General features: G+C 54.1%; 1 protein-coding gene across 1 annotated transcript in view; it reads left to right on the forward strand.

The window, feature by feature from the left end:
* The window catches only part of CRYL1 (crystallin lambda 1), a 73,748-nt gene extending 53,513 nt beyond the window's left edge, over positions 1-20,235 (forward strand). Inside the window, exons 5-8 of the mRNA XM_082675590.1 lie at positions 9-203; positions 14,104-14,209; positions 19,271-19,377; positions 19,733-20,235. Of these exons, the coding sequence (XP_082531716.1) occupies positions 9-203; positions 14,104-14,209; positions 19,271-19,377; positions 19,733-19,846 (522 nt within the window). The 3' untranslated portion in view covers positions 19,847-20,235. The remainder of the gene's footprint in view (positions 1-8; positions 204-14,103; positions 14,210-19,270; positions 19,378-19,732) is intronic.
* The last annotated feature ends 2,001 nt before the right edge of the window (positions 20,236-22,236 follow it).

Consider the following 22,236-nt stretch of genomic DNA (forward strand, 5'->3'; position numbering starts at 1 on the left):
CTCCTAAGGTAAATCCACCCTACTACGTCCCGTTGGTGGAGCTGGTCCCACACCCAGAGACGGCCCCTGCGACGGTGGACAGAACCTACGCCCTGATGCGGAAGATCGGACAGTCCCCGGTCAGACTCATGAAGGAGGTGGACGGCTTCGCTCTGAATCGTCTCCAGTATGCCATCATCAGCGAGGCCTGGAGGCTCGTGGAGGTGTGTGCGCCGCCCTCTGTCCTGGCAGCTGAGCAGAGGAGGCAGGAGCCTCTGGGCACGCCATGCGGGTGGGAGAATCAGACACTTGCTCTGTTCCGGACACCAAGGGCAAGCTGTTTCTCTCTGCGTCTCAGAGGTTCCCCTGTGCGTAGGTCACTTGACATTCGGATGTGGTGATGGGCTCCTCTTCCTGCCCTTTCCTGTCGTTACCACGTAATTATCTCTGTGACGTGCTGCATTTTCCCACTATCTCAGATTCTGCTCCCCCCACTCCCAGTATTATAATTTTTCAGGAGGAAAAATAAATTATATTTTGAGTAAACTTGTATCCTCTAAAGGAACGCAGTTTATTTCAAGAGCTTGAGGAAGAAACAGTGGATGACTTTTTTTTTTAATTTATTTATTTTTGGCTGTGTTGGGTCTTCGTTTCTGTGCGAGGGCTTTCTTATAGTTGCGGCGAGTGGGGGCCGCTTTTCATCGCGTGCGCGGGCCTCTCACTGTTGCGGCCTCTCTTGTCGCGGAGCACAAGCTCCAGATGCACAGGCTCAGTACTTGTGGCTCACGGGCCTAGTTGCTCCGCGGCACGTGGGATCTTCCCAGACCAGGGCTCGAACCCGTGTCCCCTGCATTGGCAGGCAGATTCTCAACCACTGCGCCCCCAGGGAAGCCCTGATGACTTTTAAACTTGTTAGCAGCATGCTTGTCTCACATCGAGACAAGAGGTTATTTATATATACATAAATTTGCACACATCTCTATTGACATACGTGTACGTTTATACACATATATGTTTAACATCATCCTTGAATTAAAAGATTTTAGACGTGACTTTAAAAATTGCCTGGCCACACGCGCTCCCACCTGCATTTGTGTGAGGGGCCTGGTCCCTGGCAGGGAGACATCAGGGCAGCTCCACACCTGGGAGTGGTCCAGGCTCTGCCGGTCTGTGCTCCATCCCTCACTTTCTGATGCTTCCCCAGCTTCTGAACTGGTCAGTAGCGTGCTCTGCCCACACCTGTCCTGCTGAAACTCGGCAGAGTGAGCAAGGGTCTGTCCAGGTACGTGCGGCGAGAAGGGGGCTCGGGCTCAATCGTCTTCGCCTGGAATGGATTCACAGCCTCTAGTCTCGACTCCTGCGGACGCCTGGCGGTCCCAGCCTGAGACAGAACAGGGAAGCTGGCCTGGGGGCACCGGCTTTCAGCTTCCCAGTGCAGGATGCACGTGACCCTCCCACAGAACCCTGGCTGTGGCATTTGGTCACATCCCTGTTGGGTTCATCATCTGAGCTGACTGCTCACACTAGCTGCAGTTCTGTGTCCTCACTGTTTGAATCCAGTTAATGCTCCTACATCTTCAAGATGCAGTGTTGGGATTCCCACTGTGAAGTTTTCAGCTTCAATTTCTCGGTGACTGTAAAATGTTTTGGAATGTCAATCAGTGGTAGAAGCACTGAAGTAAAAACAGCCCCTTGGAGATCTGTTTAAAATATTTCCACCAGGACTTCCCTGGCAGTGCAGTGGTAAAGAATCCGCCTTCCAATGCAGGGGATGCGGGTTCGATCCCTGGTCGGGGAACTAAGATCCCACAGGCCACGGGGCAACTAAGCCCGGGCGCCACAGCTACTGAGCTCGCGCGCCTCAACGAGAGAGCCCACGTGACACAAACTACAGAGCCCACCGCGCTCTGGAGCCCGCGCGCCACAACTAGAGAGACGCCCACGCGCCACAACAGCAACAGAAGATCCCACATGATGCAGCTGAGACCCGACGTGGCCAAAAAAATAAAGAAAAGAAAATAAAAATATTTCCACTTGTCTAGAGTACGGGAACTTAATATACCGCAAGAAAAATTCACTATTACAGTGAAACGTTGCGGAGATTTTAGGGCAACTTTTATTTGTAAGATATCTTAGTGCCTGGAAGAGATGGAGAAAAGCCCTGCAGTTGAATTTTGCTTTCTGTCATCTAAACGAGGAACACCAACTCGAGGAAAACTCAAGAGTTGGGAAGTTTTCCTTCCTCTTCTGTTTTCTGGAAGAGATTGTAAAAGTTCTGTTAATTCTTCCTTAAATGTTTGGTCGAATTCTCCAATGAAACCACCTGGCCTGGAGAATTCTTTTCTGGTCTTTAATTACAAATTCAGCAGCTTTAGTGGTTGTAGAACCATTCAGGCTGTCTGTTTCATCTTGGATGAGTTACGGTTTTGGAGAAATCGGCCCGTTTCTTCTGTGGCTGAACTTACGAGCGTGAAGTTGTCGGTGGTGCCTGTCGTGACATCCCTGGGCTCATCCCTGTTGTGGGTGATTCATGTTTGCTCTCTTTATCTTTGTCATGCCAGAGATTTATCAGTTTCGGTGCTTTCCTGAAGAGAAGGCTTTTTGTTTCATTGATTCCCTCCCCCTGCCCCCCCACTGTGGTTTTCCTGTTTTCAGTCTCACTAACTCTGGAGGGAGGGTATCCCTTCATCCTTGCAACCAAGCAGGAGAGAGAAATTCCAGGAAAGACAGGGTGGGAGCGGTGTGTGTGCGTGCATGTGCGCGTGCATGTGCGTGCGCACGTGTGTGCGTGTGTGTGCGTGCGTGTGTGTGTGTGTGTGTGTGTGTGTGGTTCCTGCACGGGCCTGTCCTTCGTGGGGAACCAGGGGAGATGAGCCAAGGTCGGGAAGAGGCTGCGCAGAGCACACTGTCCCGTCCCAGCCCGTGAGCTCCGCAGGGCATCCATTGTGGGAGCAGGACGGGTGCCCCGGCTGCAAGGGCACGTGGGCGCTCACAGCCATGCAGTCCGTTTTTTCCTGGACCGTTTGGCTGCAGAATTGGGACGGAGCAGCCCCTGTTGGCTGGGAAATGCCAATGGCTATAGTCTAGTCATTCGAGGTTAGGTCACTGGGTGACAGGATCCTGTTGGCCAGAAAAGTGATTTTCAGTCGATCTTTAGCTGACGAGCACAATAAGGGAAGTAGTGTTGTAATGACAGACTCTCGCCCAGACAACAGCTGAGCTTGTAGTGCCCGTAAATTCCTGCCCTGTTGAGGGAGGGTCCGTGGAGGCGAGCGGGAGTGAATCACGGAGCCGCCCTTGGGTTCTCAGCCCATCGGAATGTGCGGGTGGTAATGAGCTTTAAATTGCTTACCTCCGGTTTTGTTCATCCTTCTGAGAAAGGTAACATCCAGGTGATTTCTGCTCCTTGGGCTCGGGGCTGCTCCTTGGGCTCGGGGCTGTGGTCTGTGCGGGACCCTTTGAGAGATTCCAGGCTTCCGTGGTCCAGCTTTAGTCCTGGCACGAGCACAGCTGTTATGAGGGCTGGTTTCAGCTAATAAAGTGCATCTCCAGGATCGTGTGGTAAAGTTCACAGATGAGACATTTTGTGGTAAAGCCACTCAAGGGTTTCTGTTGGATGTAATTTAGGAGAGCACAGCGGTCCCTCCAGCATATTTGAAGTCGTTTCTAGATTACTTCCAATACCTACTACAACCTCAGTCACGTGTAAACAGTTGTTCATACAATGTCAGTGCATTTAAATAGTCGTAAATAGGATGTAAAAACTGTGTAAACAGTTGCCTTTCTAGCAAATTCAAATTTTGCCTTTTGGACCTTTCTGGATTCTTTTTCCTGAATATTTTTGATCCACGATCAGTTGAATTCGAGGATGTGGAACCCGTGGATACAGAGGACTGACTGTAAAACACAGGAATGAGCAGTCTTGGCACAGCAAACCACTGAGAATCATCTCCTCATCAGTGACTTCAGTTTGTATATAGTATTTCAGAGCTTACAAAGTACTTTCCTTTACATTTCTCATGATTTTCAGAGTTTTTCAGATCATCCAGTCCTAAAACCACGAGAGACATTGTTATTTTTGCCTTTACAAATTAAGTGGTTTGATCCATGCTCCCCGGTCTGGTAGGGATTCAGACCTGTGCCGCCTGTGTGCCACGGCGTCTGCATTTGTAAGTGAAGATGACAATGGACTGTTCCCCGTCAAGATCTGATGAGGGTTGGACGGGTTACGTCTGTAAAGGGCTTAGAACGTGGCTGGCGTGTACTAATGCTCGAGTAGGTGTTATGGTTACAGTGATGAGGTGGCAACCACGTTTTCTGAATCCCAGAGTCCAGGGATGTAACAGCAGTCACCTGTGAGTTAGCTCCGAGCCGAAATGCTCACATGCTAGGGCACGAGTGAGGTCCTGGGCTCCGGGTGGCAGCTTGCTGGCGAGTCGGCGCCTCAGGCCCCACCCCAGCCCTGCGCAACTGGACTCTGCACTTTATCAACCCCCTCCCCTCCCAGGGGATTCCCGTGCATCGTAAAGGGGGAGGAGTCCTGGCTCAGCCCTGAGACCTCGGCCTCAGCCTTGACGTATGGAATTCCATCTGTTCTAAGATAAAATTGATTTATTTTTTTTTACATTTTAACATCTTCATTTTATTGGCAGCATTTTTCTTCCATAATGGAGCGTTAAATGCTAATTTAACTTTCAATCAATGGAGTCTTAACTTCAATGAGATACAGTATATTCTGCCGTCTTTTTCAGTTCTCTTTTCCCCTTCCATGTTTTCTGTCTTTGCGTGTCTCTTGTTTCTGACCCTCTTTATCTCTGACTCAGGGCTCACAATAGATAAACATGCAGCTCTAACCATCTTTGCTTAGTGGAAAGACTCTTACATGGTTCCGATTCCTAGTCCTAGATTTATGACGCTGAATACCTCTGGTTATCCCAAAAAAGATGTGAAAATTGATTTTAAAACAAGATTTAATTCACTTGTGATTAAAACACAGCAGAACAAACGAATGCTAGGTTTTCACTGCTCCTCCAAATCAAAGCTCCCGTCCCCCTCAGTCCCCCAGATGCTGTCTTCCCCGTCACGCCGGCCGCACGTTTGGCATCAGCGATCCTCACGTGGCCTTTGGTTTCCGGAGCAGGGACGCAAATCGTAGTCTGGTTTTCCTCATTTGTCGCAGGCCTGTGTGAACAGAGTGTCCCTCCAAGGCTGACGGCTCCTTGGGCCTGAGAGGCGGCCCTGCCGGCCCCCGCGAGTCCGGTGCTCCCGGGCGGGCGCTGTAGGCTGGGCTGCGGGTTCCAGCCTCGCCGTCAAGCTACACCTAAACTGGAGAGAACTGCCAACTCCTTTACGGAGGGGCCGACACCGGGGACTGAGAGTACTGAGCGGAGTTGGGGGGGAAGATGACCTAACGCCGTAGACTCGCTGCCCGAACGACCCCTCAGGTTTCTCTCACTTGGGCTGTGATCGCGTGGCGGGAGGCGGTTGTTGGATTTCGCTCTTCTTTTAGAAGCCAGTGAGAGCATGGGTCCGGTTCTCCAAGTTCAAGTTCAACCCCAGAAGTTTGCTTCTCGCACACGGAGCCTTCTGAGAAGGAAGCCAGGTCAGACAGCGAGCCGCCTTGCAGCCGTCCTTTCCTGAGTCTGGGGGGGCCTTTTCTCCATGAATGTCACCCTGAGTACGTACAGGACCTGCCAATGACTCGGGAGGCAAACCAGCACGAACAGGTGGCGAGGATGAAGAGAAGGAGGAGCAGGCTGAGTCACTTGCTCTGCAGGCTCTGGGATCAAGGAAGGCTGCAGAGACTCGTGGCCTGAGTGGCCCGACAAGAGAAAGCACGTTCGAAGCCGTGCTTCCGGGCAGGTGGAAGGCGGGGCTATTTTAGAAGCTCTTATTTAGAGAGAAGGTGTTGGAAACACCAGGACCGCTTAAGGCTTGGCTCCCCTGGAGCGCGACCAGTAGGAAAAAGCTGAGGCTTGAGCAACATGTTACAGAAGAGACCTTGGCGACACCCATCGGTGTACTTGGCAAGAAGAGTCATGTAGAAGGAGTGAAGGGCGGTTAAGGGCGCCAAGAAAGAGGCCAGCTCCTGCCCTCCCCGCCACACCCTCAGCTGTAGGATTTTCTACATGTTACGTCTTTTAAACTTTAAACTTAAAAGTTTAGGGGTTGCGAATTCCCTGGCAGTCCAGTGGTTCATACTCTGAGCTTTCACTGCCGAGGGCCTGGGTTCCCTCCCTGGTCGGGGGACTGAGATCTTGCAGACCACACAGCTTGGCCAAATAAAGAAAGAATAAGAAATAAAAAGCAAATTTATTTCTAAAAAAAACCGTAAACTTTTTTTGTTTTTTGGGGGGGGCCTTGCTGCATGGCTCACTGGGTCTTAGTTCCCTGACCAGGGATCGAACCCGGGCCCTCGGCAGTGAAAGTGCAGATTCCTAACCACTGGACATCCAGGGAAGTGCCTATGTTTTTCTCTCACACAAGTAAAGTGTCTGAGTGGATTTCCTCATGGTTGCCTTTTCCTCCCCCAGCTCTGAGCCTCAGTCCTTCCAGGAAGGATGCTTCCTCTGTTTGCCGCTTTCAACCGGGGCCTGGGCAGCTCTCCCTGCCCCACGCAGGGCTCGGCTTCCTGCGCCGCTGGGTGCCCGGTCCATCCCTGCTTGGTGTTCATCTGCTCCAGGGTCCACGAGTCTTATGACTGCCCATCACCAGGCGCCCTAGGTCAAAATTCACCCATGGAAACTTTTTCTAAAACGTTTTCCTGCCATCTCTGCATTATTTATTGTACCTCCTGAAAACATAACCTCGACAAGGCTGAGGGAACTGTCTTCCCCCGGCCCCTGGAGCTCACCTTTCAGCCCTGGCCCACGTCCCTGTGCTCACCTGGCCTCTGTCTTGCCTTCCGAAGCCTGGGTCAGCTTGTCCGTGGCAGGCAGTCCATCCCCAGAGGACACTGAAGGGTTCTCTGGGTTCCAGCTGTTCGAGCTCTTTCTCCCGTGCAGTGTACCGAGCCTGCTGTGGACCCAGCTGCACTGCCATCCTCCTTAGCTTAGCCTGCTTCTCGGGGGACGCATCAGCTGGGACTACAGGCCCTTCGGAGCAGGTGTGCCCCCCCCTTCATGAGGACCATCCTCCAAATTAACTGAGACCTGCTTTCTCGGCTGTAAGTTGGAAGAGCCTCCTATCAGTGGCCTTCCGTTCAGAGGCAGATGGAGAGGGAGGCGTTTCTCGTTACAGGGCAGCTCTGGAAGGACACCAGGGTCTCAGCATTTTAAGAAGCCCCAGAACTATATCAGGACCCACACCTGTGGCTCAGCAAGTGTTTCATGTCCTTCACTGACCACTGGGAGGCGATCAAATTAACGAGAGGCCACTCCTGGCCGACGCGCGTTAGGCCACGTGTGACAACCTGTGGGCGTGCAGGCACGGCCGGAAGGCGGGGGGCGCTGGGCTGCAGGTGCGTGTCTGGAGCTCCTGTTCCTGCTGGCGCCTCCTGTGCGTGGAGCTGGTCCGTCCAGCTCTCCTGAGGTTCCCTCCTGCATGGGGAGCACCTGGCCCAGCTGCAGCCCGCAGACTCCGACGGTCTCCCTCAGGGCGGTACAGCCGAGAGACTTGATCTGCTGGCTGGGAATCACCAGTCAATTAGAACTCTCCCGGCAGCGATGGCCTGTAAGAAGTAGACCATTTCTGTAATAGGATTTACCCTTTTACGGGAGGTTATTTTCTGAGTAGCCGCGCTGGCGAGCAGCAAAACCCTACTGAAAGGAGAGATCCTGCTGACTTACTGTTTTAGAGACAACTCCAGCCCCATTAACAGATACACGTAATGTAGACACCAACCACATACTAATTTAAAAAACCTGCTTGGCATGCCTGGGGTTGCTGCAGCAGTGTTTAAAGTAGAAGCACCTATGCTAGGATTCTGACCACAATAAAAGAAAATCAGGGACTTCCCTGGCGGTGCAGTGGCCGAGACTGCGCCTTCCAGTGGGGAGCTGGGATCCGCGTGCCTCGGGGCCGGGAAATCAGGGCACGGGGCACAGGCAGTATTGTAGCAAGTTCGCTGAAGACTTTAAGGATGTTCCACATCCCAAAAGAAAAAAAAAATCTTTAAAAAGGAAATGAAATGAAATGTTGTCACTCTAACACCTGACTGGTAATCCCCACCCACAGCTAATCGGGCAGTGATGGCTTTCAGGTCCTCTGCTGTGAGCTGGAAAGTTAACAGGCAGGGCGGGGGAGGGTGGCGCCCCCGGTGGAGGACAGAGGCGGAGGGAAGGCGTCCGCAGGAGAACGGGCAGAGAGGCGAGGTGCAGGTGACCTCTGGGACAGGGAGCCTGAGGCCCGGCCATCCTGCTTCCCGAGGTGCAGGCGGGAGCGGCCCTGCCCGGCCATCCTGCTTCCCGAGGTGCAGGCGGGAGCGGCCCTGGGGGTGCGAAGCTCCGTGGCTGGTCGTGAGGGAAAGGCGGCCACGGGCCAGGTGTGCCTCAGCGTGGAGGCCGAGGGCTTCCGCTGCTTGGCGCCCACCTCTCTGTCGAGAGCCCCGTTCCCGGACGACCCCAATTAGGGCTCCACCACCGCAGCGAGCCCTGGTGCGCTTACATTTGCACGAACGGATGCCTTGGGCTTTGGCTGTATTTAAGGTCCAGACCTTTTCTTTGTGTTGGACTCATAATACTGGTGTTTTTCTCCCTGAAAGCTTTGTTACGAGCGCAGCAAAGTAAGAAAAATCACATGCGGGTGTCACTGCCGCGGCCCAGACAGCTCTGGACTATCGCTCGGATTAAGACAAAGCCTTTCCCCTCTTTCCTTTTCATTTTTTGGTTTCTTTCTGCTAAAAGCTTTATTCTTAAAAATATTCAAAGGGAAAATACCACTTACGTTCCCTACCCTGAGCCAAATTGCTTTTATTTTTCTGTGTTCTTGTCTAGCCTCTGTTAAGAATACTTTCCTCGAGGGCTTCCCTGGTGGCGCAGTGGTTGAGAGTGTCCCCTGCCGATGCAGGGGACACGGGTTCGTGACCCGGTCCAGGGAGATCCCACATGCCGCGGAGCGGCTGGGCCCGTGAGCCATGGCCGCTGAGCCTGCGCGTCCGGAGCCTGTGCTCCGCAACGGGAGAGGCCACAGCAGTGAGAGGCCTGCGTACCGCAAAAAAAAATAAAAAAAACTTTCCTCGACTTTTTATTCATTTCTAATGGCTTCGTGAGATTTCATTCCACTGATCCTTTTGAAAAAACCTAATCGTTCGCCTGCTGTGGGTTGTTTTAAGGTCATTTCAAGTTTTCTGCCGTACGATGCCTCTTTGCACATACGGTCTCCTCCTCTGGCGCCTTCTTCTCCCAGAACAATTCAGGCAGTGGGATCGCCCCGTCGGGCCGGACACCTGCCGAGGATGTGGCCCCGTCTGCCCCTCACTTCCCAGTGGCCTGGCCGGGACCGTCCACCATGAGCTCTCGTCTCCTTGCCCCGCGTCCCCTCTGAGGCGCTGGATGCGGGGGTTTGATGCGTATGAGTCAGTGTCCCGTTGCATCAGCTAAATGTGTTCAGTCAGCTCTTCTCCAGGGTCGCACGGTTTGCCTGTGTCATCCCGCAGGAATGGCCCCGCCCCGCTTCCAGGAAAACACAGGGTGCTGAGCGGCTCACAGACCCGACAGCCTCTGGGTGACAGCGGGGCAGCACTTAGCAGTCTCCCCTTTTTCACTTATGAAAGTCCTGTCCTTGCCTCGCCTTTTCCCTGGAAGGAAGTGTGGGTGGGGACGGGTGAATCAGGGCTTCGTCACTGGCTCCGGAGCCAGTTTTCATATTGTGTGTGGGAGACGCAGTGCTTAGCGAAAGAGTGTAGGAAACAAAGGCATGCAGGCGTACGTGAGTGGAAGGAACTAACTCATGGTTCTAGCTGGTTTCTTGTGAGAAAAACCCGAACCCTCATCATCGTGATAGTCCTTGGTTTAAACTCCGTGATCAGTAACTACGTTATTACTCTACCGTTTGTTCCTAAGGGCTGCAGGGATGGACTTTCTAAAGAGTCCAGTGCCCCAACTCGGGCTTGACTATCTCTGCACCGGGGTCACTGGCGTCTGGCTTGACACTGAACGTCTCTGGGGATCGGGGACTAAGCCTGAGGTGGCCTCTTTCTCTGTAACCCCTTCTCCTGGGCCTCTGACGGGGGCGGGGGTGACGCTGGACCAGCGCACGCTTCCTTCACGCCCCTGGATGTTGCATTTCGTCGTCTGACACACTAAAGCTTTTTTTGTCTCAGTTAAGACATTGGATTGAAGCCTGCGCAGCTCTGGTTGGGGGAACTTGTGTATAACCTCGTCCAGATTCCTGGGAGGCGGGTCTGTTCCTTGTGGTGATGGTGCCGGCCAAGGTGGAGAAGTGTTTGCGCAAGAGAAACTTGAAAATTCAGGACCAGGTGTGGTGAAAAGTAGAGCAAAACAAAGTAGAAGATCAAAAGCTGGGAAATGGTAAAAAAGAACCAGACAAGGAAAGACGGCATGAGAAACGTGAGAAAGGCAAGTGACTGTGAGGCCATATGCCAAAAATATGTGCCTCGAACAAGCAAGTTTAATATGAGAAGGGGGTGATTAGAAGGAAGGGTATTTCTGGGCAGCTGGTCATCAGTAGAGGAAACAGTCCCATGGCTCTCCCTTCAGCAGATTTTGCATTCCTGAGCTACGCAAGACCCCCGCCGCCTCCCCCTTCTTTCGCGTACCCCCGAAGGACAGGCCGAGCACCACGGTCCTTATTTTAGTGGTGTCTTCCCATTCTCCTCCCCCAAGTACCAGACCCAGGATGCCCGAGGGTAAGGATCGTGCTTTGAGCTTCCACTCTGCCCCCTGCGAGGATCGGCTGGGCTGGGCCAGAGGGCCGCTCATTGAGTCACACACGGGCTTTGCCCGTGATTCTCTGAAGATGTTTTATAGATGCGATTAGCAGCTACAGTCAGTTGACTTGAGTAAGGAGATTATTCTCCATAATCTGGGCAAACTTCATCCAATCCATTGAACAGCCTTAAGGGCAGAGCTGAGGTCTCCACCAGCGGCTCCCGCCCTGGATCTCAGATGTGCCGGTGTCCACACGCCGATTCTTTGGCATAAATCTCTTGGCGTATCTATAGCTGAGCAGTTCTGTCTCTCTGGTGGGACCCTGACTGGTACATCCCAGACCTTTCATTGCACTTGAAGTTTGCACCTTGCTTGTGGGCGGCAGTCTGGGAACCTCCTGTGAGCACGCCAGGTGCAAAGTGTATGCCCAGGCCGTGGGTGTGTGTTGGTGTATTGTGGAGTCTTAGACTTTAGCTAAAGGAGGTGAGTTGAGGCAGGAGGTGTTCAGTGAAGGGGCTCCTGCCCACTCTGGCTGGGCTCTCCTCATCCAGTGGTTTTTCAGGACATGATGCAAACCACCTTTTGAACTAGCAGTGATCATAGTGTTCATTGCTCTGTCTGAGATTTAGGAAACTTTTAACCACTTGGGGCTTTTCCTTGTACGTGTGACTTGAGAATTTTACCACGAGATAGAGGAAGTACTGATAGCTATACTGACCCCCCAGGCACACTGGAATGAGGGGGTTTCCAGTCCTCAGACTGCTGCAGGGGTCCTGTCTCTATCCAAGGAGTCGTCACCAGATCCATTCATCTCAAGCGCTTGGCCCGCCTTTTATGCCATAGCAAGGATTTATTTAGTTATTATTGATAATGTTAACATCTAGGCCACAGGTGGCACTAGGGCTCTGGGTGGAGCGGAGCTCACAGCACAACTTGACCTTCAGAATATCCCGAACATGAAGCTTCAGTTCTGCGCTGAGTGCAGCAGGGATGAACCCGGGCATCTGCCTCAGTGGCGTGGACCCTAATCAGCGAGCATCTTGGCTGAATTTCTCGTGGCCGTTTCTTTTCTTTGGATTTAGCTTCTGGGTAAAAACTCAAGCTTAGAGAAATCTGCCTCAGAAAATTCAAATCGGGCAGAAAGAAGCAGTTAGGAAGAGGAAATATTAAACCTTTTTCTCTTTTCTAACTTGTTCAGCTAATGAATAGCAACTGGTCAAAAACTGACCGCCCTCCGTGGATGAAGCAGGAGTGAAGCAAGTGCAGGTCCTCTCCAGTGTGAGGGCGTCGGGTGATGGAGAAGCCCTCTAACGCTTTGATTGGTCGGGTCACTGTTAGCGCTCACGACGCTTACAAATCAGAATTTAATTACTCTGGGTGGCTCAGTGCGCGGGTATTTTGAAATCTTTGGAAGTCAGCTCTGAAAGTACTGAACACAGTTTTGGGAGAAGAGAGTCAAGGCAAACACCGCCGCAGGCCAGGCTGGCTTCCGGGTCCGCATCCTTCCCAGTTTGGTGGTGGAATGGAAACTCGAGGCTGTTGGAATGTTGACCTGGGGGCCAGGGCCGAGGGAGGGTCGGCAGCCCCTGCGTGGCTGCCTTTCACGGCGCTCCCGAGCCTTGAGAGCCTTGGGTGCGGGAATGCCCTTCCTGCCCAAGACATGGCGCGGAGGGAACGAGGGAGAGAGGCGGCCGGACCCTGCGGACCAGCAGTCGTTTCTTGGTGGTTCTGGGCGGCACCACCACGGGCCTTGTGTTCAGTGTTTCCTCCTGGTGCCCATGCCCCGCCCCGCCCCCCCCCCCAGCTCTGCCACCAGGAGGGGAGGGCGGGCGACTGGTGAGTATCTGAGTGAACTGGGTTGATTTGCTCTCAGTAGCAGTCAGATGAACCCAAGGATGGTTTAGAACTAATAGGAAGCCCCTGGTCCGCGCCACCTGGGGACAGCGACACGGGTGCAGCCACATCGGCTCCCAGTGGAGGACGCGCCAGGCCGCGGCTCTGCAGTCGTTTACGGTGGAAATGACGACAGCCCAGATGTTTACCAACAGTAGGACGGATGAGGAAGCCGCGAGGACGGGCGCCTACAGCAGCACACGACTCTGGTGAATCTTGAAAGCGTGAGGTGGAGTGAAAGACGCAAGTCAGAAAAGAACGCACTGTGAATCCATCTCCAAGAAGATGGAAAACAGGCAAAATGCAGACTCCATGTTTCGGGAACGTGGAGGAAGGGATGGTTATTACGAAAGTCAGGATGTTTGCCTCTGGGCGAGTCAGGAAGCCGGCTGGGCGTGCTGGAGGGGCCGCGCGCTCAGCTCTGCGTGCGGCTCCGCGCGTTCCCGTCTGTCACACGCGCGTGCGCACGTGTGTGCAGCCACGCGGAAAGGGCTTCTCACCCAGGGTCCTCAGTCGCCCCGAATCACCCCTGCCCTGCGTGGGCCCCCGGCCCCCCCCTCCTCGCAGACGCCCACAGGGGCCCGAGGGACTGTTTTCTCCCCCCGGCAGCTGGGCCGCAGGGGTGAGGGGCGCGCGGGCCTCCTGGGGGCCTGGACTTTGGCGGTGGAGCCCCCGGCCCAGGGGAGGGAGGGAAGGCGGGCGCCGGGCGGGGGGCGTGTGCGCGCCGGGGCTGAGGGTCCAGGCTTGCTCCACCCCCGACTCCCTGTTCCCGAAGCGGGGCCTCTCCACGTGGAGGAAAGCGCTCCGGAAACAGAGCTGGAGACTTCGCAGCCACCCTGACAGCTTGGGCCGCTTCCCTCTCCCGGCGGCCGCGCGGGTCATCACCTCGCGTCCCTGCTCCTTCCGCAGGCGACCGCGTGGAAGGTAGGGCCGTGTGAGCAGCACGCACGCACGCACACACACACACTCACTGCTCGAAGCTGCCTTGCATCAAAGAATAGCACTTGTTTACGAGCACATCAAAAGCTGAGCGCGGCCGGGCTTGCAGGCGGACGAAGCCTGGAGGACGCTCTCCAGCTCTTCCGACAGCCCCGGGTCTCAGGCAGACGTGCAGAGAAGGCTTCCGCCTTTGCTTCCGACAGGACGAGGGTTGTAGGTTAGAGAAGGGGGGACAGTGGAGGGGCCGGAGATTGAATTGGTATTCGACCATTTCACAGCACACTCTCCTTTCAGGATCCGTTTGTATCCTACAGTTCTGTGATGCCGCGTTTGACGAAACCTGTGATAGTGCTTTGCAGAGAATTTTGGGATCCCGCTCTAGAGAAGTCAGGATGAGAATGATGGTAATGAAACGGTCTTTCCCGAGGACTCACCACCTTGCCGGCCCCTTCTCTCCACTTAGGAAGGAGTGGTGTCCCCGGGCGACCTTGACCTCGTCATGTCGGACGGCCTGGGCATGCGGTACGCGTTCATTGGGCCCCTGGAGACCATGCACCTCAACGCCGAAGGTAGGCTTCCGTTCCGTCGGGTTCAAGGTGGGATTCTGTGCTGTTTAGTGCTTTCATGGTTTTGTAACGGTCAATCTTGCCTTTTCTTACAACTGAATAGAAACAGTGTCGTGCAGGAGATGGCGGCCAGTCCGTCATTCACAGGGAGGGGCTGAGGGGAAAGTCCACGCGGGCTCCACGCACCTCCCTGTGGCAAGAACTGGGGGGCGGGGGTGAGATGCTGCTGACACCGCCAAGGACCCTCCAGCCTGAGGAAGGCAGAGCTGTGTTTCCTGAGAACGATGGTGAAGTGCTTTACAGAGGCAAGAAGAAGAAATAGGACTGGGGACATGACCACCGGCACCTCGACTGCACACACCTTCTGCCCAAGTAGGAGCAGCTTCTGGGCGTGTTTGCTGAGCGTGGGTCTCCTTCCAGAAGGCGGGGAGGCCTGAGGGAGGGGCTTCTGCGGGAGAAGGGCTGGTGACAGCTGCGGGGACAGGCCTGGCTGGCGGCTGCCCCAGAAGCCGACCTCCAGGGGCTGGGGGAGTAGGTGAGAGCCAGTGAGCTGGTGACACTGAAAGAAAAATAACTTGAGAAGGGGAGACTCTCCCAAGCATGAAACTTTCAGCCCGACTTTAATCAACTGAAAAAAAGGACATCATTTGAAAAACAAGCAATAAAACCTACAACAAATTAAGACAAAATAAATCAAAAAAGCTATGCATAAAAATCTGGGAAAATGTCACCTAAATGTTATTACTGCTGCTGTCTCTTGGTGCTGAAATGATAAGTAACTTATCCTTGTGCTTTTTTATGTTGTCATAAATTTGTACAATTTTTGTGTATTGTTTTAAGCATTAGGTTATTAAGTTGTGAAACTTGAGTACAGATAGAAAACAAATGTTGTGTTCAGCTCCATGGTCTACGTTTAACGAACGTGTTGAGAAACTGGAGCATGTCCAGAAGAAGGTGACCGGAGTAGTGTGTGTCTTTCTGTCTGTCTGTGTCTTTTGTGGGGCTGGAGCTAGAACAGAAGACCGGAAACAGCCGGAGGAACTTTCTAGAACCTGGAGCTGATGTGCAGAGAGGCCCTGCTGTGAGAGGGGAGCTGAGGGGCCGGAGGCTGGTGCCCACCTGCCAGACGCTTGGGTTGAGAGGAGACTCCTGCAGTGAGGTCGGGGGGCAAGGGGCCGGGGCAGGTGACCCCTGGGAGTCTGTTGGACGTAGATTTTAGAGTTCCATGGTGTTTTCCTGTTAGTTCAGTCACTTCTCACCACAGTAATTGGTGGAATATAGTTTCCAGTGAGTGAGTCAAGCAGTTTCCTAGATGCGTTGGTGCCCGGCTGCACACGTGTGCGCCCAGAAGCAGTTCAGTACGGGATGGTTTTCCCCGGGGCGGAGCAGGGAGGGGGCAGCGCTGAGCACGGGGCTGCGCAGAGAGCAGCGAGCAGGGGTTCCCACGATCGCTCATTAAAATGAAGCCTTGGAAAATTTCAAATGTTTTTTTCAACCAGAACCTTAAAAGTGAGGAACATATTTAAGCATTTGAAGTGGACGTAGACACTGCCTGGTAACCGTCATGTTTTTCTTTTTCTTTCTACCTTTTTTTTTTTTTCTTGAGAAAAATAAGATAATTCAGGTATCACAAGAAATCTATAGGGAGAGACTGAGAACAGCTTTAACTCTCAAACAAATAGAAACAGAAGCCGATGAAACCAGAAACTCAAGAATCAAATAGTGTGCAGACAGGAAGGAGGCCCACAGCAATTTTTCAAACAAAGCAGAAATGATAAGCAAACCTAATTGGCTTAATATGATAGTGGTGGACGGATGTAGTTTTCAACTTCAGAGCATTCCAGAGACCAGAGTTAGACGGTTTCGAGATCTGGCTTGGCATCAATGGAAACGCTCGTTATTCCTCACAGTGTCACCAGAATATATCAAGAATCCTTCCTCTGGATATAGCTTTATATAAAGCGACGTCTCAGGTTAAGGCTAGTTATTAGTCTTTGAAAGCTACAGTTTATCTGGACGTGGTAGAGGTATTTTAGGATCTGAGAAGCAGGAGGCCAGCACGCCTCCTCCGTCTGGCTACGTTTTAAGGCAGCGCCGGCTCTCAGAGTGGTGGGTCTGGCTGGTGGAGTCAGCCAGCGCCCCGCTGACCTGCAAGCTAGATGACCTTGGCAGGTCAGTGCACTGCACCTCAGTTTCCCCACCTGTAAAAGGGGTATAGCAGCAGTGACCCCCCCACACACACAGGGGTGGCATGAGAATACATGGTGTGGAGACACTGGGCTCGTTAGAAACCAGTGAAATGAGCTAAATCTAATTTCATGAGAATCTGTTCCCCCCCCTCCCCCCGCCGTCTTTTCTTATTCCATATAAGCATCTCTTAAGAAGTTAGGTTCAGGGCTTCCCTGGTGGCGCAGTGGTTGAGAGTCCGCCTGCCGATGCAGGGGACACAGGTTTGTGCCCCGGTCCAGGAAGATCCCACATGCCGCGGAGTGGCTGGGCCCGTGAGCCATGGCCGCTGAGCCTGCGCGTCCGGAGCCTGTGCTCCGCAACGGGAGAGGCCACAGCAGTGAGAGGCCCGTGTACCGCAAAAAAAAAAAAAAAAGTTAGGTTCAGAGTCTTCTAAAAAGGTAAGCTCTATGAGTTTTTGGAAGAGGGTATTGTTGACAGAGCAGAGGGCATGGATGTAAAGAAGATATGGGGGAAGGGCAGACTAGTGGGATAAAAGGTGAAGTGGTTTTTTTCCTTTCCATTTTTTTTTTTTTACATAGTTTTTATTTATTCATTAGCCTGTGTTGGGTCTTAGGGGCTGTGCGCAGGCTTAGTTGCCCCACCCCGCGGGATCCCGTGTGGGATCTTAGCTCCCCGACCAGGGATCGAACCCGCGTCCCCTGCATTGGCAGGTGGATTCTTAACCACTGCGCCACCAGGGAAGTCCCTAATTTCCAATTTCAATGAAATTGTTATTCTAGAATAATTCCCACTCAGTTCACCTTTCATGGTGTAGAGAAGCCAAAATTATCGTTGGAAATATTTAAAGGCCTCCTTTTTTACCCTCTAATGGAAGGGGATGTGTTGCAAATAATAGTAAGAGTGATACCTTCACTGGAAAGTTGTCAGTAAGGCAGGCACACCGCGGATCCTGACTGTAAGTCACTGTGAACTTCCTGTGTCTGGAGCGAGTGGAGGCTCCCAGCCTCGCCACAAACAACGGGCTGTTTACCCTGAGAGCTGAGTGCATGTTATAGAAAGTGTTTTTATGCTAATGAGACTGAAGTTTTAATTGGTTTTCTGAACAAGTTGGGGAGAAGTTATGAACTGTAAAGAGTTTCACCATATTTTATTCTGTTCTGAAGAAATAAAAGCCCTTTTAAAACTACAAATTGTATAAAAGGCAGTAGGGAAAAAAAGATTCTAGAAAGCCCCTGGGAGACTCAGATAACTTCACAGGGGCAGTGAAAGAGGGACACTCGTTCAGAAAACGTAAAGTGACCCAGAGGTGAAACACGGCACCTGAATCGAGTCCCGTGGCCCATTGCTGGGGGTTGGGGGCCGGGGCAGCTTGTTTCTCCGAAAGTGGGTGAGTTCGCGGCTGCAGCACATCTGCCTGCTCTTTTCTCACTCAGTGTCTCCAGCTCACTTGGTTCAGCGTCTCTGCTTCCCCAACACGAGTCAGCTGTATTTGTGTCTGGATTTTATCACTTTGAGTTTGAATAAACCAACAAATCGTAACAGTGAAGTAAATATTGAGCTCTGGACCGTCCCCTGGTGCTTCTGGTAAACACAGTGAAACCCCTCATCTTAAAAGGGAGCGTCCACCACTTAATTGCAGGTGCTAACGTCAGAGACGTTGCATTTTCCAATTCTCACCCTTCGACCCACTTTCTCTTCTAAGACAAAGTGGGTATCATTTTATCACCCTCTGAGAGAAGGCAAACGATTTGGGACAAATGCAGTTGAAATCAGCGAATTTAGGAGATGCACCAAAAGCAACCCCACAGAAGCTGTTTTTCTTTTTTAAGGCGTAACTAGCGGAGATCATTTTTATTTTAAATGAATCGCGCAGCTTTCGTGGGGTCGGTGAGGGCCCAGCTCTGGATCTCTGCAAATCCTGCAGTTTCGTTTGTTCCCTTGTTATCTTTTTAGCCTGACTGACCAACTGCCGAGTCTCCCTGGTTTTGAGAGAGGTTGGCAAGGGGCCAGCGCAGCTCAGCGGCTCCGGGGCCAGGCTCCCGAGGCGACCTGCCTGGCGGGCAGGAGGGAGGGATGGGGGAGGGAGGGCCACGCTGTGTGCCGATTGGTGAGTCCAGGCAAGCCCGCCCCGCGTGTGGGCAGCTGACGGGCTTCCTCTTGGAGTCGGCCTCCGCCAGGCAGCCCGCGCGCTGCTCCTAAGTGCGGCGCTTCCCTCCCCCCGCCAAGCCCCGCCAGGGTGAGCCTCTTGTCCATGTGCTTCTCCACCAGAATCCTAGGGCTCCATCTTCGATTGAGGGCCCGGCGTAGTGGGAAGTCGTGTGGCCGGGGCTCAGATGCAGGTCGGGGCGGGTGGCTGGCGGCGCCCTAACCCAGCGGCCACAGCCTAGCCAGCCCCTGGGGTGAAGAGCCCGTGTTAAGGCCGCCGCCGCCCGGTGGGTCAAGTGCCAGGTAGAATCCAGGGATAAGAGCGGAGTGGGCAACGGATTTAGTTGAACTTGACATCTTTGGTCCTTAGAAAATGCATTCGAGCCATGTACACGAGTAACCTCATAGGTACATCGTTGAAGGAGACGCTTGTGGTGAAAACAGGATTAATGTGATAGTCGAGGAATCAAAGCAGGAACGTGGGCCGACCCAGCGTCCCTGAGAGGCGCTGACCCAGGCCTGGAGGTCGGGTTGCTTCTCGGGCCTTTATTACCGAGAAAAGCTTGAGGAGTGAGCCCAGGGCCGCTGACAGGGGTGCCTTTCCCATCCGCAGCCCTGCCTCGTCCACGGGAGGGTGAGCCCAGGGCAACACCCTCCGGACACATTCTTGGTTTGAGGCGCCGACAAGAGTTCTCTGACTTGGGCATTCTTGTTTTCTTGTGCTTCCAGGTATGTTAAGCTACTGTGACAGGTACAGCGAGGGCATGAAACATGTCCTAAAGACTTTTGGACCCGTTCCAGAGTTTTCCGGGGCCGCAGCTGAAAAAGTGCACCAGGTGTGTAGACTCCCTGCCGGTGGAAGGCGAGGATTCGTTTGTAGCCAGGCTCTTTGGCTTGACTTTGAGGTTCCACGTCCCTGACTGTCTATAGCCCCGTCAGGGTCTCAGGGGACCCTCCGAGCGGTGTGACCAAGGAACTGGCAGGTCATTTTGACTCGTCTGAAGGAACCGTCGGCCCCTCTGGATTTGGAAAGTTACATTAGTTTAGGGTTTGCCAGGCTTCTTTTGTCTCTGAAAGCAAATTCAGAGTTTGCATAAATAGGAGAAATTTCCCCCCCTGCCAAGTTAGTTGCTCTTCATGCTTCTTTCCCCTTTTTCCCTCCTGTCTTTTCTTTTTCTTTCCTGTTCCCAGGCCATGTGCGTGAAGGTTCCAGATGACCCGGAGCACTTAGCTGCCAGGAGGGAGTGGAGGGACAGGTGCCTCATGAGACTTGCCAGACTGAAGAGCCAGCTGCAGCCCCAGTGAAGCCTCGCGCGACCACTGCCGCCCGTGCTGGAGCCCGTTCGCTGGAAGCACGAGCCCCTGTCAGGGGGCTCAGAGACGCGGGGAGGCCTTGGGAGCCCAGCAGGCAGAGCACGACCTGCTCTCCACTAGGCAGGCGCCCCGGTGAACTGGGGGTCAGAGCAGCGCTGAGGTCTGCGGGCTGGCTCCCCTGCCACCAGGGCAGCCAAGAGAGCAAATGGCCTGAAGATTTTACCATTTATTTCCCGTGTGGTTCCATGTGGATGCCCTTCATAGCCAGTGATCGTAGTTTCAGGTTATTTTAATCTGCTGCACAATATTTTTATCGTTATTTTCCGACCTCTCGCCGAGTACTCTGCGGCCCTGCATTTATGAGGCAACTCCCTTCATTTTCTTGATGCTTATTCCAAATAAAAGCGTTTGATTCCATAAAGACGCCTTTTCCTTCTGTTCTTTCTGCGCAAGTCGGTGATCCTGATGACGAACGTCATCTCGAGTGACCACGACGGTCGAGTCGTAAGCGGATCCTTTGTTCAGGGCCCTCTGCCATTCGGGGACAGCCCACAGTTTGGGCCAGAGTTTCCCACGGCGCCACGGTCGGGTGTGCTTGGGAAGCCCCTTCTGGGGGTGGCGTGCAACCCACCGACGCCGCCACAGCGAGCGCGTGACCGATGACACGGCCCGTCTCCGGCCGTGAGCAGGACGAGGGTGATCCTGGGCTGTGGAGGCCGCACCCAGGACGGGGGCTGGGCCGAGGCTGGGGATCCCGGGCCGGCCGGTGTCCGCAGGGCAGCCCCCGGCAGGGAGAGGGCGCTGGAGCGCACAGACCTTCGCTCGGGCCGCGCCCCCGCCCAGTCTCCGGAGCCCCTCCCAGCCCCCGGCGGCGGCGGGGGAGGGCGGGCCGGCGGGAGACCCCCTTCCGGCTGTAGCACGGGGCGCTCCTGGGCGAGACCCTCGGCTCCCCTGAGCCGGCCTCGGGCTGCCCGGCCGGGGATCCTCGCCAGGTTCTGACTGGCCCTGGGGACCCTCCCACGCTGGACCCCCTTTGCCACTCTCCCTTCGCCACGGCCGAGGGCTTGCTCTTGTTGGACAGCCCGCAGGGCCACCTTGGCCTCTGGAAGAGCTGCCACATTGTCCCTTCCTGGGCTGTGGCCCGGAGCGCGGGCTCTGACAGCCACCTGCTTGTTTCAGTCCGGACCCGGGGCCGGGCGTCCCTGGCGGGTTTTCTAGGTTGGATGGAACCATACTTGGCACTACAGCAAGCGGAGAGCTCACACACACCCCCACCCCCAAATTGTCATCTGCCCAGGTGGCGCTGGACAGGTAGGACTCGAGCAGCACGAGGACACCTGGCACTCTGCCTGGAAGTCCCTCCTGTCCTTTAAAGGGCGTCGCGTCGCCAGTCCAGTGCTGGGGCTGCCTGCCCCCCCGGAGCATCCCTCAGGTTCGAGGTGGTGACATTTTGTTTCCCTCCTCGGCAGGGAGCTCGTTTGTATTCTGCCGAGGTAAGAGCTCTGTTCCATTCCCTTTGGCCCGGCGTTGCTCCTTTTTTCAGATCTCCAGGCCCACGAATTTTGGGTCACTGCCCTTCCCCCAACACGCCGCTCGGAATTCACTCCTCCCACTGGCGTCCCGGCTGCCCCGGGCCCTGGGCACCTGCAGGCCTGCGGCTCCCTGGGGCTCAAGCTCTGGGTCCCAGCCAGCCAGGCCTGCGGACGCTGGGTTTCAGCCCAGTCCCGGGCTCGGGGCTGGTACACTCCTTTCTTTTCCATAAGGATCTGAAATGACCCCTTCACATTTTTGGAAAAACTGCCTTTTAATTTTCTGTCCTTAGATATGCTGTGCTTCCTCTTCTCTTTTCCTTTTTTTTTTTTTTTTTTTGCGGAGAGTGGAGCTGGCTTTAACCTGAATAATTCCCGAGTAAGTTCACTTCCACCACCTCTTTTCTTCCAGAAGCTGGCTGTAGAGAAATACACAGCAGATCAAAGTTTACCTCCTAACTCTCAGGCCTCTCGTCAGGATGACTCTAAGAGGCTCCCCAGAGAGGAGATCGTGGACCCCAAACGTTTCCTCTGTTGCACTTCATGTTTCTGTGTAGCGGCTGGGTTAGCGTGCGAAGTGTGGACCAGTAGACAGGCCCGTGGGCTGGGCCCGACCCCTCCTGGGCACGGGCGCCGGGTGGGTTCAGCTGGTGTCGGGAGCTGCTGGTCCCTGCGGTGTCTGCCGGGTTGATGTACCAGCTGCGGCTGAAGGCGAGGACGGTGACGCCTCCCATCTCACATGTGCGGGCCTGGCCGGTGCCACCTCCCCCCGGAAGCCCTCCTGTCCCTCTGCCAGTTCCCTGACACTCTGCCTGGACCCGCGTGCGTCACCTCTTCGTTCTGCGCAGCAGC

Source organism: Grampus griseus, assembly GCF_964374135.1.
Source record: "Grampus griseus genome assembly, chromosome: 18".
Classification (NCBI taxonomy): domain Eukaryota; kingdom Metazoa; phylum Chordata; class Mammalia; order Artiodactyla; family Delphinidae; genus Grampus; species Grampus griseus.